Raw genomic sequence first — 17,806 nt, forward strand, 5'->3', positions numbered from 1 at the left:
ATATTTATATACATTTAGTGCGGCCGTTTGCAACAAAAATAAGAGGTGCACATATACCTGTTATAGCAGTCCTATATACAAAATTTCAACGTTCTGAGGCTACTCTTTTTTGAGTTATGCGAGAAAAGTTCGTACCACGTACATACGTTAGTACAGACGCTACGAAAAATTCTCTTCAGAATTCACTTTAAAGTAGTTTTATAATTTTTTTGGAGGAAAAGTCTTTTATTCTGTCTTTCCGTACAGATGTTACAAAAAACATCGTTAAATTGCATTCGATGGCGGTCCAAATGTATATTTTCGTTGAAATATGTTGCCTGAAACTATTAGCGATTACAATACTTCCTTTTTACTTCGTACAAGGAAGTAAATATGCATAACAGCAACAATCAGTAAAACTTAACAGAATTCTTCCAAAAATTCCCCCCCCCCAAAAAAAATCCAGTTGCCAGATTTTGTGCAAAACACTAACAGACCATACTTTTATTCTGAATTGATCTATGAAGGAAATACCTTCTTGAAGCACATTTCTTTTTCCTTGACTTTCTATGTTTGGTTTCACTGTTATCGTTAAACTTAAAATATTTTATTGCATGTTTTTTGTCTATCTTTCCGTTTATTTTCACTTTGTTTTTCATTTTCTTCTTTTATCTCATCTTTAAATAATAGTGCGATTTTTTTGCATCATTCCTTTTATTCTCTTTGATGTCCGTCATACTTAACACACTCACATATAAGAACTTTCTGTAAAAGAATTAAGTAAAGAGCCAGCAAGGATTAATGTTTATTTTTTGTTTCTTATAGTAGATTAGTATGTTAGGAAAGTGCATGAAAATAATCTTTTAGTGTTTAAATTACTCATGTAATATATCAAAGATACGTGAAAACCCTAAGTAATTTCTTTTGCAAGAAGTCATGTTACTGTGCGAAGTTTTTTGCCGCACATACAATATACAACAAAATATAATTTATTGGTCAGAGAAATTATATGTTTGCAAATACTAGTCTGATCTGCACAGTGTTGTAGAGAATGCCTTGATGTATTCTTCAATTATTATTCAGTTGCATTATTCTACGGCATACAGAGACTGTGTACAAGTTTAATAACAATAACGAAACTGCAGCATATGGATCATGCGTATTATAGCTGTTAAAACGCAAAATGATAGTCTTATATGAAAAAGCATTTCTTTCCTAAAACAACAGACTGAAGACTACGATGCGTTTGTTATGTGAGAACTCATTTAGAGAATCGGAGATGTCTTGAACAGATTTTTTGTACGAACTTTTATCTTCAGCCCTCCAGCGGACGACCGGTAAAAGCCACTGACCCCTGGTAGTTTGGTTTCTTTTGAAAACACCTTAGCGGGGTATCCCTTCTCTTTCTGTGTAAGACTTAACGGTGATTGCATAATAAATAATAATAAAAACGAGTTTTTTTTTTTTTTTTTTTTTTTTTTTTTCCCGGTTAACATAAAAATACTTCTGAAATAAATCCATTATGGTGAAACAATAAACTAAAAAATACATTTATCTGCGAAGTGGATTAATGCACGTGGACATGAAATTCTAACGAGACATTTAAATACTTCAGAAATATTCCTCTAAATACGCTATTTCTAGTTTGACTTGAATAACTTACAATTAATTTATAAAATACATTCTCACAAAATTAGGAATGGTGTTTTCATTAATTCTAAACAGAGCACGGGAAAATTATTTTTCAGCTGTCTTTAATGTATATTTCTTTAAAAATACTTTTAAAGATTTTTATTGCGATTATTTTTAAATCTACTGAAAAATGAAATTGCTTAACTCACATTTAGAATTATAATTTTCCATTTTCTTTTTTTTTTTTTTTTTTTTTTTTCTTATACAGAGCACTAAAATTACATACATGCAAACGCGTGATTATGAAATGTTTTTATATTTATTATAATTAAGCCTATATAAATTCTTTTGAAATTGAAAGTTTGTATTATGTGCAATTAAGTTTATTAGTAAATTTTGCTCATATTTGTTTCATGAATATCTTTAAGGATAGGTGATCTGATCAGATACGTATGTTTTATATATGACGCTTAATCTGATATATCCATAGCGTAAGAAGAAAAACTAAATATAATTCTGAGGATTAGATGTTAAACCTACGCAGCAATATATTATTCACTTTCAGCGACATACGGTACAAGGATAAATGATTCGTTCTACGATGTTGAAGATGAAATGTAATGAGAATACGATCTTGTACCAAAATATATATCGATTTCCATCCTATTTTGTGGCTGTGCATTTTTGCCCGAATCGCAAATTTACCAAACAAATAATTAACTGAATTTTCTCGTATTTTGCGTTAATGAATTGTGGTGTTAAGAATCTCCATCTGAAAAAGATTCCTTTATGTACTCTGTTGTACTTCCTATATAAACTACAAAATTTACAGGAATGACTTTCTTCAGAGAAATATTATTTACAAAACAATATTCATAAAATATGAATTGTTTTCTTGAAAATCTAAGTTAAAATAGAAAAGTATAAAAGATAGAGTGGACATTTATTAAATTCTGTTAGCAGAAATGATTCAGATAGCAGTATTCTATACAGACAATGATTTTTCTTCAATCATGTTATGCCTGATGTATCAGGTATCGTAAGATCTATGCAAATCCATTGAATATCATATATCTCATATCCATCCGTTTTACATTTTTCAAATAAAAGTTAAAGCAGAAATAAACTTTCGGAATGTATTTTGTCTAAACTCTCGGAAATGTTCTTCGAAGTTAAATCTCTTTATAGTTTGCATTATGAGTAATGAATACATTGGATTATTAATACGTTGTAGTCAAGCAGCAAAGTTGGAGCAAACGTCAAATACGTTAGAGCCACAGATTCTTTGTAAAATTATCTAAAGTATAATAATGTAAAAATAATGTCTGAAAACCATAGCACTTGTACATCTCTCTGGATGTACAATGCGAAAAAAAAAGTGGGGCAGTTTTGTATCTCTCGTTCTACTGGGCCGATTGACGAAATTCAAATTGCATTTTTCATATCTTGAAAGTGCGACTTAGGATATATAGTAGATTTATATATCGCCTTGATCTAATACATGCATTTTGACACAAAATCGGAAATGATGTGCCGATAGCTGTTCATATTTCGATTCTACGACTCAAATTATGACAAACTGCCAAGTTCTGTAAAACTCGCGAGAGTAGATTGTAAAAAAATTAGCTCTCAAAATTTTAGCTCTTCAATGTTAATTGAATTTGATATAAATTTATTAATATCTCTATTTTTATTAAACTTACTCGATTCCTTCTTCGAGAATTCGAAATTTAGACTTAATCCAAGTATAATTCGCACATTTTTTAATGATTATTTTTTTAATTTGTATTTTTAAATATATTTCATTACTTTTTCTAAAAATATTTTGTAAACCTATAAAATTTTTAATATCATCTTAAAGTAGATATACTTCTAGGGTATTGCAAAACAATAGAGATTTTGTTCAAAACTTTCTAAGATATACACGAATTTGCATAATGGGTCGTTTTGAAATTTGGCATCTCTCCCTTTAGTGGTAATAACGTCAGACGATAATGCGCACTTTGTTAAAATTATTTGAAAGTATGAACAATGGCTTTTTTCCGCTCGTCTACTATGAAAAAAAGAAAATGAAAATAGGTTGCTATAAATTAAAAAGTTCGCCAAATAATTCTTGGAGAAAACTGAAAAAATACCCCAGATAAAATTTTAAATTTCTCCTTAAATTTCGCACCAAACTTTATGAAATTTAAAATATAGGCATAATTTTAGTCTTAGAATCAAAATATAGAAAAAAATTAACATGTCATTTCAGATTCAATTTTGCATCAAAAAAGTCCGATTTTGTGTCAAAATACCTATGTTAGAATGATGCTATACATAAATCTAATATATATCTTAAGTCGCGCTTTCAAGACATGAAAAACGCAATTTAAATTTCATCAATCGGTACAGTAAAAAGGGAGATATAGATCTGTACCAATTTTTTTTCCGCAGTGTACCTGTTTGGATTTTCATTGTATTTTAAACTATTTGAATTTCTAGGAAAAGGGTTTTCTAAAATTATGAATGATTTTAGTACTGGAAAAGGCGCAGTAGGCGTAGTTTGTTTCTGTCTGAAATGTTAAACTGTCTTTGAACAGCATTCACTTGTTAAATTTGTACAGTTAATTATTTTAACCTCGTTTTATAAGCTTTTTATTCATTAAGATAAAATTTAAATCTCTGAAGAAAATTTTAAAAAAGTATTTTATATAAGGTAATATATACTAAATCACAAGGAATCTCATGCCCGAATAAAAACGATCTTCCACTCAAGGTGTTAAAATGATATTTGAAACATATTTAAAGATTTTCTTGCCAACAGTATTGCTAGACATTATATATTTTGAAAATGCATTTGAATATTGAATTTAGAAAAAATACCTTTTAAATAAATAACGTTAATTACTGTAGCATTTTTTTTATTTGAAATTTAATTAATATCTATTTAGCAAATTTTTATTAATATTTGTAGAGCACAATGCTGTTGATTTATACAATGACATTTCTTTTTCTCAGTATTTATAGAGCGTAACTTTTGAATTACAGATCAGTTATTCTGGTTTTTACTCGAAAGTTTAATTGATAATGTTAGCAGTTAGCTTTTGAATTACACAGTGATTTTTATAGTTTCTTAGTCAATAATTCTTTATTTTTAAAAGTGTTTATAATTCTTATTTTGGGGTACCGTAGAAGCAGGTTATATCTTGACGATTAATTAAATTAAATATTTTAAATTTTTTGCACCTTTGAAGCACTTTAATTAGCTTAATTTTAACTAAATCATCTTAACCGGTCTTTTTTTATTTATTTCTTATAAAAGTTTCCAGTATTAACAATCATCTAGCTATAGTTTAAAAACTTTGCTCTGTTGAAAATTCTTACGCTGCATCTTGAAAAATGTTGGAGTAAAAGTAATTTTCAACAACTTATTTTATATCTTATATCAGTTTTATTAAATTGTTTTGTTTACATTTTGAATTATTTCTGTTCCTATTTTAATTCCGATATGTATATTTTCTGTTAAAAGGTAACCCACGTTTCATATTTTAATTTTGATTTTTTATTATCTCTTGATTAATTAGCTCATTTCTCAGTATACCACGCTACTTGAAGAACATATATCATCTTAATTTGAAATTTCTACAACTTTTGTGTGTATATATATATATATTAATAAATAATTTCAATTTGATCATCTCCTAGGAAATTATAAGAAAATATTAATTTAATGCGATATTTTTTAAATATCACATTAAATTAATATGTGATTATTATTTTAAATATATCACATTAAATTAATATTTTTTAAAGTGAAATACTAATGAAATAACATATATTTTTAAAACGTAAAGGTCGCACGTATTGTGGAAAGGAAAAGATGTAATATGTATATAATTTAATGAAACATTTCATGTATATATATACAGGATGTCCTATACAGGATGTCCCACAAAACCTCCCAAACTCTTCACAGTCAGATTGCTTGGAACACAAAAAAAGTGTACAAAGAACTGTAACTATACGACTCATAGTTTTTTAGATAAATGTGAAAGGAAAGTAAGACGTCATATCCGGTACAAAAGGAAAAGAAAACCTTTAATAGCAAACATGAATATCAGTATTTGCATATGTTTACATATGAAAATGTTCACAATGTTCATTGCGCATATCAAGGCATGTATGTGAGCACTGTGAAATGGCTGACTGCATACGTTATAGAAGCATGGTATCCATCAAAGCACACGCAGTATGAAAACGAGCAACTAAGTCACTTTTTGTAGTAACCTAGTCTCGGCAGACAAATTCTTTTAAATGGGTCTCATGAAAAAAAAATACGAAGATGTCAGAGCTGGCGATCATAGTGGTCATAAAACCGGACCCCGTTCTCGATTCAGCGGCTTATATATCCCATAACCAGCCAATCGTGTACAGAAGCGCCCGCAGAAATGTATTGTTGCTTTATCATGCAGGACTACAGTAGATGTGATGGATATGACAGTCATACTCTTCTTTCGCATTTATCTTGAAAACTACGGGTTGTAAAAATGTACCTCTCTGAGCATTTTTTATATATTCCAAACGAGGAAAGCTGGTTGTGAAAAGTTTGAACGGTCTTGATGGGACACCCTGTACATTTTACTTGGAGTACTGTGAATTTATCCAATGTGTCTGATAAGATTTGATTTCTGTTTTCAGTTGGCCCCCTCATATGGATACACAACCAATTAGTCGGTGCTCAGGAAAGCACTAATGTTAGCCTTGAATGTCACACAGAAGCTCACCCAACTTCGGAAAATTTCTGGCTCCGAAATGGTGAACCTTTTGTCAGCAAAAGTTCTAGGTACCAGACACACATAGAGAGGAATTCCTATGAAACCCATATGAAATTAACTATTAGGAATTTACAACCGGAAGACTATGGATCATATCAGTGTGTGGCAAAGAATGCTATCAGTGAAACGGAAGGTTCAATAAAACTATTCAGTAAGAGATATTTTTTCTCTGTTTTTCAGTTTTTGTTCAAACATGAGTCAAACATGTAATTTGATTTTTGTATAGTAGAGTATAGTTCGAACCTCGTTAAGAGGTCACTTTTGGGATCAGGAAAGAATCCTTAACGGATTGTTACCTGGAGCTGTAAGAACAAAACTTTTCTAATTAAATGATCAAAATTCTAAAATAAATGAAACAAAAATATAAACAACAATTCTCCTTGGAATTAAAATTATTTTAAAAGGTTCCATTTTATCCAATATTTGCTATTTTCTGATGTTATGTTTTGTTAAATAAGATATATATATATATATTATTTATGAAAACATAAATTATTCAAAATATTGTTTTTATTGTGAAGTGAGAAGATTCCTCGCAGTCACGTTTGGAAGATTTTCGTTCCAACGAAACAAAACTGGCGAAAGTCGGCTTAATTCGGAAAATAATTTCCCCGCCTATATGAATTCAAGCGATAGAGTTATTGTATAAGACACATTGGAATTTAAACAATACGTTTATCGCTCTGCATCTAAATAGGTAGTAAATAAGTGTATCTAAATAGGTAGCTCGCGTTTGTTTCCGGCCAGCAACAGGAATTTAATTTGATGTTGGATGTGACTATTTTGCCTTCTTATTAACAAGTTTTAACTATTTTGATGAATGCCTAGTAAATATACAAATGCAGTTGCAGGTTAAAAAAACATTTCACTTTTGAATAAATACTTTTTGTTCTGGAGACTGAATAATTTCCTCCCCTTCCTATATTGTTGAATGTGAGCTAACAGCAGATGCAGCGTCCCAAGATTTACTTAGAAATTAGTTTATACTAAAATTGGTTGTGTCTAAAGACACAGAGGAATGACCTTGTATCCGGGGACCTACTAATGAGGCTTGATTATAATGCTGACGTATACGATTTTAGTAATGAACTATTTGTGCTTCATAATTTAAGAGAATGGTAAGTTTATAAACGCGTTTTAATAAAATTTAAATGATTTATCATTTCTGTTAAGCATGTTCAAGGCAGCTGTTTCGAGGGTAAAGCTCTTCAATTTCATTATTGTAGAAGAGATTATAAACATTGTATAGCCTGGTAAATAATGTGACTAGTTAATAATGTTCTTTAATTGGGACTTATGTCAGTAACAATCATTATTTTATTCATAATGGTATAAAGGTATTTGTGGCACGAATATTCTGCCTTATCCATTAATGACTTGGTAGTTGTTTTGGGTTGTATAAGTGAATCTTTACTCATGTATAAGCATATAATTTCCAGCATCAGTAAGGGCTGCTCAGCGTGATACATATCTAACTTTTGAATTGAATTATTATATTTCTTATTAGAACAATGTAGATTTGCACATATTTTCACTAAGTGGCTTCAACGGCTAACGTCCAGTAAACCACTTAATTGAAAACATGACCAAATGTAAGGTTTTAAAAATACAAAATTTAATCAACCGCAATTTGCATTACAGAATTTAAAATAGAGTTTTCAGAATATAGTTTTGGTCCTAGGCGAACTAAATTTTCAGTTAGGTTGCCTATCTCTTATACAATTAAATTTAAAATTTCGGAAAAAAAAAAAACTCTAGCTAGTCATGATAATCACAAACAAAGCGGATCTAGTATTCTTTGGCAATATCGTAAGATTTCTTTGAACACAGTTTATTTAACAGGCGATTTGAATATATATATATTTGGAAATTTGGGCGAACGTTTATGATATAAGACAGGAGATGGTACGCATGATTGCAGCCTAAAGCTTAGCTGTTAATAAAATTAAAAACTAGATCTTTTAGCAATCCTAAAATATTACATGGAAATAATACGAACGAATGAATCCTTTGACTTCTCCAGGATAAAATTATTCAAAAATAAAGCTTTTAAATGAAACAGTTTACTTGACATATCTAGTGCAAATTAAAATAGTTGTCTTTTCCATTTTTTAGTTTCCTGTTTACACTTTCAGAAAAACCATATAAATTTTTGTTTTACTTACTCAACAGCATTCCCTAAAATCCATTTTTCATAAAACCAATAAAATAATATAAATGTTTTCAATATGCTATAATTTTTTAACGAATTTTTGGTGCAATATAATTGAATTTATGTTTAATAATGTAACTGTAATTTATGTTTGCTTTCATTCAGCTATTCTAGCGAGCCAGATTTTATATATCTGTTAAGTCCATCGTTTTATCTGGTTATCTAAACATAATCAGATATGTTTATTGGATTATGTTAACATGCAGGTATTTGTAGATGTAATTAACGTATTCACCCAAATATGATACTCTGTGATTTCTCCTAAAATTCCTTCCTAAACTTCATACGCATAGTATTGGCCCAATCAACTTAGATTATTAAATTAGCTTTTTATGGAACACCAAAATTTGTCTGCCATACGAATTTCAAATTGTTTAGTATGAAAGCATTATTCCTTTTTTCAAATTAATGATGTTATCATATCGATTCATTATGCTCCATGAAGATAATCAAATAATACCATTGAAGATATCATAGATGAACCAACATTTCATTCAGGCCTTAACATTTAGAATATATTACGTGTTAAAATATATTTGTTTAGAAATGTATTGATTGGGCCAGTTTTTCTGCCATATGAATTTGAAATTATTTAGTATGTAAGCATTTTCCCTCGTAAAACATATTAAATGAAATTTTATTTAATCCATAATATTTATAGTATTTTGAGTATTAAAATATATTTGATTAGTAATGTATTGATTAGACCATTTTAATATGAAAATCTTAATTGTAATTAAATAAGTTTCAAGAGTTTGATATTTCATTACTGATTCCTTAAATTAAAACAGAAATAAAGAAAAGATTTTTAATTTTCCCACGAATTATGGTGCTTAGAATATATAATTATCTTTTTTTTATAGAGCACCAAAACTTGTCTGTCATATACATATGAAACCGTTTAGTACGTAAGCATTTTTCCCTAGTAAAATATCTTAAATGAAATTCTATTTGGGCCATAATATTTAGAATATCTTGTGTATTGAAATATGTTTTTCTAGAAATGTATTGATTGGACTATTTGAATATGAAAATTGTAACATTAATTGGTTAAGTTTAAAGCGTTTGGGAGGCAAAGTAAGTAAAATCACTTTGTAAAAGTATTGTATCTATTTGGCTGTACCAAAATGACTCTAATGAATTAATTATTATTATACCACTTTATTTTTATTCAACTCTATATATATTGCAGCGCTAAGGGCATTTCGAAAGTTCTTTAGTAAATAAAGTACATTTTTAAAATTCTTATTTTGCATAATACACGTATACACGCACACATAACAGTCGTTAAAAATTAATTTGATCTTTGGCAATATGTTATGAATATATTTTTTGTTGGTAGGTATGTTTCAGTAAAACTCAAATTGATATTAAGAATACATACTTTAAATATTCATTTCGATATTAATTTAAAAATTTTCAATGTATCTAACATTTTTTTTTCCTTTCGATATAAGTAATTTTGCTAAGCTTCTGCTAATGTTGTTTCTCTCCAAAGTTTACGAATTTTAAACTTTATAACTTTTTGAATAATATACCCGAGATTATTCACTTGCTCTCTAAAGTTATTTCACAGGTCAGTTCATATAAATATTTAACTTTCCTCAAAATCAAACATTAAGTCCGTATTATCTAACATTATAGAAAATGGAAAAGTTAGCACCTGAGCATGGAAGTTTTACGGATTTGAACAAGTGGTAGAAAACACAACAATGCACTTCGCTATCCTGTCTAATTTCCAGTTTTGGGAGACAGGCAATATAGTACCCCTTCCCTTTTCTCATGTAACACATACTTTAATGTTTTGCAGAGACTGTAATTCCCACTCCCTCGCCTCCCAAGCCAGTCACGGAGGGCATGCCAACCTTTCCAACGAGGAAAGTAATAACAGGTAAGCTAACGAAAAATTCTTTTCCGAATGGATTTTGAAGTTAAAGAGAACTGCTTATATATTCATTAGGTTCACCCGGAATAATAATTATCATGCGGCCGGCAGTTTCGAAGAGTTACGAGGGAGCTCTCTCTCCCTTGTGGTAGCAATTTACATATTCATAGAAAAGCAGTTTTAAACTGTGTACGCCTTTGAAGATCAGTTGATGCGTTATTTATTGAAGTGATGGCTAGATGGTATATTTACTGCGATCTCTTACAAAAGCAATACTCCTTTGAATACCCAAAAGGTCACTTGGGGTATAAAAGATGTCAAAAGCAAAACACGTATTTAAGGCCAAATGTTAGTTGCATACATATGCATGTGTAGAGTAGAAATTTATGAACATTTTAGTTTTCAGATGTTTCAAAAGAAGAGTTTCATTTTGAAACTTTTAAAATGAAAATATTACGCTATAAGTTACGTTTTCCTATTTTAAATAGGCCCACCAGCGGCCGAGCGGTAAAGACGCTGAACACTGGTAGTTCGGTCTGAGGTTCGAATCCCGCGAACGGGCTGGCTGCATGGGCGTTTTCGTGGTTTTCCCCATGTGTAACGTGTATACGAGCCAGTTTCCCTTAGAAAGTCCTCCACGAAAGGCATCCCTCCCTTTAGGCAGATAGCCCTCGTGTGCTTTGCCATAATTAAATACGCCACGCCTATTTTAATACGTTTTGCTACAGAGAAACGAATTTTTTAAAGGTTTATGAAAGTAATATATAAATTTAAAAACTACTTCAGACTTGTTTTGCCAAACCAAACAGAAAGTTTATCTTATAGCATTCATTTCTATGTGAATAATACAATTGAAAGGAATGAAAAGTATAGTCATAACATAATATATTTATGTAACCAAAAGAGGCTGTATAAAATGGGCTTTATACTTTTTAAGTGATGAAACCTTTTTTATCAAACTAATTGTTTATTAAAGCGAGTAAGTTATATGTCGTTGATATTCTGTCCAAGATAACCCCAGGGAATAGAGGTGAAGAAAAATTAAGCCGGAAAAACATAATCTTTCTCTCACAGCATACTCTTCTATCACACCCTTAATGAATATAAATTCATTCTAAGTGTCTAGAGGAAGAAACATTAATGTGTTTCTTACATGTTTAGAAACTGTAGCTTTAGATCTAAAATGTTTGAAAGTAAAACAAAATAAATTGCTTTCCTGCTTTAAAGGACTTTACAGCATTAGAAGAGGACATTCCAGTTCATAACATTAGTAAATCGTTTTAGGAATGAATATTTAATTATGATATATCTGGAAGCATATTTTATGCAGTTATATTTTCAAATTTGGAGTCTTTTTAGAATCTAAACACCATTAAATATTTATTTTTCCTATTTATCCCTTTTAAATAAAAGTTAATCTTTACCCGTGTTAAATTTATAAAATATAAAACTTATTAGATATTAAGACAACGTAACCTTTCATTATTAAGTGAATAATAGTGGCATAGCTCTTAATGTTTAAAACAAGGTATTGCAAGAACAAACAAATGTTTACTGTATAGATATTGTGTTTCTTTAGCAATCTCTCTTTAAGTATATTTATACCAGCATTCATATCCTCTATATACATGCGTATATAGGTACACGTACATTCAAGGTCATCGAAAATGATGGACTTTATTTTAAATAGCTTATAAGGTATTTCTCCTGCCTTCCTAGCATGCCTTCGGGGTGTAGTGGTCAGCACACTGAGCCGGTATTTCAGAGGTCTGTGGTTCGATTCCCGACGAAGGAGATTGCTAATTTTTCATCTCTCCGACTTCCAAAAATCCTAATGTCTCTACAACCTTTAAGAATGAAATTTTATTCGAAGCAGTTTAAAAATTTCTGTTCCAAAATAAGCATGAAATTTCAATTCTGTTTTACCATTTATTTAGTACAATTCAGTATGAGCTCCTTTGGTTGCCATGCCCTTAAAGCGGTTGTCTATTTCTCGCATACACAGAATTAAGTCTGTGGAGATTAGACTATTTATGTTAAATATATTTTTTTTCCCTGAGGTGGTTAGATCATGAAATTTAACAGATTACATAAGGTTTGCTTTTACATATCCCCACAAAAATATTCCCATTGGCATTAAATCAGTATTTGTACAGGACGAAAGCATAAAGCTGACCCTACCAATTCACCGAAGTCATTACTACGGAGTACAGTTTCTAGATATTTCAAGATTACCTTGCTACACATCACACCTTGGGCACCTTCTAAAAATCATAGCCAAGAAATTTATTTATCATACAGAATTTAAAAATCTGCTTCACCTTTTTTGGAGAGCCTATGTCTACCAATATGTTGTTGTGACTTATCTGAAATGTCTGATAGTAGCATCAGAGCAAACCCAAGAAATTCATCCTGGCATGATTGTGCATGATGGTCTGAGTGCATAATTGCCCCTGTCGTTTGCAAGAGCGTTGAGCACCATACAAGTGGCAGTAGGACTTCGCTTCAATTCCTCCCTCAGATTTGATGAACAACAACCTCGATACGGTTGTGTCGGCCTTCCACCCCTTCTCTCAAACTACCAACCTCTCGAGAGGAATTTCGGCTCGTCGCACATTTAGAGTGTCTCATGCTATAAGGACAATGTACATTTATAAACACCCACGCCTTGTCCAGGATTCAAACCTGAGCCTTCCTGTACCGCTGTAGGCTCCCCTCATTAGTATACCAGCACTGTAATCGTGAATTTAAGAGAGCTTATCGTGGAGGGAAGGGAACGTGAGAAACAGTAAAAGCTTAGATTAAAACAGTAAGCTTCCTTTTAAAAAACAAAAATTAATTTGATTATAACAGATGAAATAAAAGAATTATTGAATCGAATAAATTTCAAATAATTGAAAAATATAGAAATTACATTCTGGGATATTAATGAAGTGGATACTGGTTATAGATATTTAGAATAGATGTATTCTGAAGTTAAATCGCTGGTACCAAAAGAGAATTTGCCGACCCAGAAATCAATTAAAAGTCTTCAAATGCATCGGTAGCAATAATAAATAAAATAGTAAACCAAGATTTACGCATTAAAGAGCTAAAAAAACATAATATTCACCATGTAATGATCAGCCAACATGTCTCAATACAGAACAATTTGAAGAAGCCTGATTGAAAACTATTTAGAAGGAGTAAATTGAAGTACACTGTGATCCTTGATAAAGAATGTGCTTACTTAAATGACTGGAATAAAAGAAAGTCCATTTATTATCAAAAACGAAGCAAAAGAAATATGCAAACTTGGTTCCGTCAGTCTGAATTAAGTTTCAGTAGGTTTATGATTTTCGCAGAATTCTCTTATAAGGTGAAATGGAAAATAAGATGATTGAAAAGAAAAGTGTTAAAAGTCAACTCAGCGTACACTCAAGAGATCTTATATCCAATATTTACAATTGTCCCAAAGTGAAGTGACTTTCAAAGATTAAAACTTCATCAAGACAAAGTAACAAGTCATACTTGGAAATGTACCACTGTATTCCTTAAAAACATGAAGAAGGATAAAGGTATTGCATATACATATTTCCAACCTATTCATGCAAAGGCTTCGATGTTTCACCTATGGACTATTGCGGCTTTAGCTTCTTAAAATAATTTTTTCTAAGTGCAAACTCGCTATAATTGATTGGCTCTTTAAAGTAGTGAAAGAGGAATGAAAATCAAAATCACTGGAACTTTTATGCAAAATGCTTCTATTTTAGAAATCACAAATGCTTATTGTTCAGAAAATGGGTTATCAGATCAAACGTTTAAAAAATACTCTTCACATTTTAAGTACTATTTAAACAACACCGAATTTGTTCTAAAAATGTGTGAACAATATGTTCGGTAAATAACGAGATATCTAATTTTGAAAATTTGACTCCCGATTTTGCAAAAATTATTTTCAAGCATTGAGAAAGACTAATTATGCAAAATATACGAAATTAGGGAAAAAATTTATTAAGTTTTATACTTAACACAATTAAAGAAAGTAGAAGGAAAACCACAGCTTACATTATTATTCTTATGCTTTTAAATTAAATGTTTTAATTAAATACAGCTTTTTGAAAACAGATGGCAAATACTTACTCAGTTTATTTCCTTAAAATAAAATTCAATAAAATTTTTCCCATGCAGTTAAAAGACATCAATATTTTCACATAGCTATGTAAAATTTGAAAGAAACAGTTTAGATCATATATACTCTTTTAAGAATTGATTATAAATTACTTCAAGATTAATGGTTTTATTTTTCAAATAAACCGCTTGCATTCATCAGTATACCATACATTTGCTACTGCATAATTAAGAATGAAGTGACTATTAAAAATTTTATTTGGCCTCTAAAAGAGATTTTAACCATTTCCACTTCTGCATTAGTACTAATGATTCTTTGTTAAAAATTATTTGACGTACAGTCTAACATTTCTGAAACGAAACTTCTCATTCTTTTCAAACATGTCTGGTAAATGGTTATACAAATGGAGTTTGTGGCTATGTTACGTTTTAAAAAATGATGATTATCCAGAGCACGGCTCTTTAATTACAGAGAGTGTTATTTTCTCCGTGATTCCGCTGCTTTCAAACTGCATTTTGAGGAAATAGCTAATTTGCAAAAGTGTTACACGCAATATATATAATTGGCTAAGCGCCAAACACCTGAACTTATATGAAAGTGGCAAACAGTCAAAATAATTTTTACGGATGACTGCGCGTTCTATTCTCTCAACATCCATTTTCATTTTTATCTTTTTTGTTTTTCGCAGAGGATGCTAGAGGAATAATTTTTACCAACTTCTTATTTTATTTGCGTTTCGCTTTCATAATAGTTGAAGTTTAGATTGTTGAGAGAGACATTTAATTGTACTCTTGCTGCTTTGGGATTATAAGCTGCTTTGAGGCTAGAATTGTATATTTTCAAAAGACAATTTGTGGAGAGTGAATAAGTAACAAATAAAATAATTTTCAAAATAATGAGAAATAATAAATAAATTCAGTGAAATTCATGAAAAGAACATTTAAAAGATTGTAACTAGCTATGCATTTGAATGCATTGATTTAATCTTGATTTATTAGTGATGCAAATATGATCCTTTACTTGAAGATAGTTGTAAGATAGCTTTCTTTATATTTTACAATTCACTTAATACTACTATGAGCTGTTATTACTAAAAAAAAACCTCTTCAGAAAGCGTTTTCCGTCAAGCATATGGTATCCATTCCATATGTCCAGTGATGTAAAGTAAAAAAGCAGTGCAAAATACCTATAAGACATTAAATAATACGAATTCTACTTTACCATAGGCTAGATAACTGTAAAAACACTATATGTTTGAGGGGGGATTTTCTTCAGCATGGTACTGTGTAAAGTATTTATGTTCTTTACCATACATATAATCAGAATTGTTTATTGAATTCAGAATTATGTGTAACTACCTGAATTCAATCATTTCACTTAAAATATGAACAAAATAAAATGAAATAATAGTTTAATTTTAAATTTAATTTTGTCCAATATACAGTTTCACTTTGTTTTTTAAATGGTTTTCTTTTTTTTGGCCTGTTTTTCTTAATTGTAAATTATTCAAAATGACGAATGATGCCGAATAAAGGTCTTAAAACAGTTGACAGCCTTAAATCTGAAATTAATTTAATTGCGAAAATTTTATTCTTTGGAATACAAACGGGGCCCACCAGCGGCCGAGCGGTAAAGTCGCTGAATACTGGTAGTTCGGTCCGAGGTTCGAATCCCGCGAACGGGCTGACTGCATGGGCGTTTTCGTGGTTTTCCCCATGTGTAACGTGTATGCGAGCCAGTTTCCTTTAGAAAGTCCTCCACGAAGGCATCCCTTCCCTTAGGCAGATAGCCCTCGAGGCTTTGCCATAATCACACTTACACTTGGAATTCAAACATTGTGTAGCTATTGTGATACGGTATTAACTTTAATGTATTGTAAATTAATTTTAGATTTAATGCTATTTTCTAACACTTAAACGAATGTTAACTTGTTCATTATATGAAGAAATTCAAGCTTTCAATAAATGCACCTTCTCTAAAGAGAATGTTATAGATATTAATTCTAAATTTCGTAATTTGGCATAATTTACAGATATAATTATGTATGGATCCTCACACACGTCATAATCTATAAATCGCTTATTTTTATAGCTAACCAAAGAGAAGCCTATCTAAAGTTGTTAGTAACGTCCTACTCTTAAATTTAGGATTTTTACCACAAAAAATTTCAGGCGTCATATTTCAATGAAAATATCTATTTTAACCGCTTTTGAATGCATTTAGACTTTTTTTCCGGCGTGAAATCTGTACGTACGGACAGAAGGAGCATATTTTCCCAAACGGATTATAAAATGGATTTAATGTAGATTAAGAAGAGATTTTTTTTCATAACGTCTGTACTTATGTACATATGTATATATCTCATATAACTCAAAAAAGATTAGACGTAGAGCATTGCAATTTTATATATGAGCCTGCTATAACATGCAGTAATGTACATTGCTTTTCCGTTGCAATCGGCCGCTCCACACATATATATAAATTATATTTATTACACATATATATATATATAATATATAATTTGTTTACTAAAGAAATATTGATTATATTATTTCCTAATATAAATTTAGTAGAAGTATCAAAAAAGAGTGAACCCATATGTCGGAAGTTTAATTCCGAAAATTGTGTTTTAAAGTAACTTGAATGTCAGAGATCATACAACATAAATGTTTAAGATCATACAACGATATATATATATATATTGTACAATACATTCCAGCTCTGTTACTCGGCTCTGTGAACTCAGTTTTTATTTCTTTTATAATGGCAAATTGTGAATTTTTGCTTTAAATGTGACTGAATTATGTTGCTCTTATATTCATTCCGGTTAAGATTTTATGTCTTTAGTTAATCTTCCCACAATAGTTATAGAATTATCTACGATTTAAAAGTTTAAGGGTCGATAGGCCTAACGAGGCCGACATTTGTTTACATTTGAAACTCTTAGTAGAATAATGAATTAAGTTAGTTGGTACACCAACTTCAAAGCCTTTTTGCCCAATGAGACTGAAAGTTAACTTTAAACTTTGTGCAACGAATAATTGCCCGCCTGCCCGCTGTACGAAGTACTTATTTTTGCGTAGGAACTCTAATTTTAATTGTAAAAGTTGGTCTCTAAATCGTTTTTTACTGTATCTAATGCTTCCGGTTTTTCTGCATTTTACAATTTT

The 17,806-nt window shown here is 30.3% G+C and overlaps 1 protein-coding gene across 2 annotated transcripts in view; it reads left to right on the top strand.

Moving 5' to 3' along the window:
• The window catches only part of LOC118202435 (limbic system-associated membrane protein-like), a 577,976-nt gene that overhangs the window by 543,242 nt on the left and 16,928 nt on the right, over positions 1-17,806 (top strand). The window contains exons 7-8 of one of the 2 annotated variants that reach the window (XM_085818896.1): positions 6,292-6,579; positions 10,451-10,531. In XM_085818896.1, the coding sequence (XP_085675022.1) occupies positions 6,292-6,579; positions 10,451-10,531 (369 nt within the window). The remainder of the gene's footprint in view (positions 1-6,291; positions 6,580-10,450; positions 10,532-17,806) is intronic. The other variant, XM_085818897.1, reaches the window with a different exon arrangement.

This window comes from Stegodyphus dumicola, chromosome 6 (assembly GCF_044657685.1).
Source record: "Stegodyphus dumicola isolate Sdum_Otavi_A_Nest chromosome 6, ASM4465768v1".
NCBI classification, from domain to species: Eukaryota; Metazoa; Arthropoda; class Arachnida; order Araneae; family Eresidae; genus Stegodyphus; species Stegodyphus dumicola.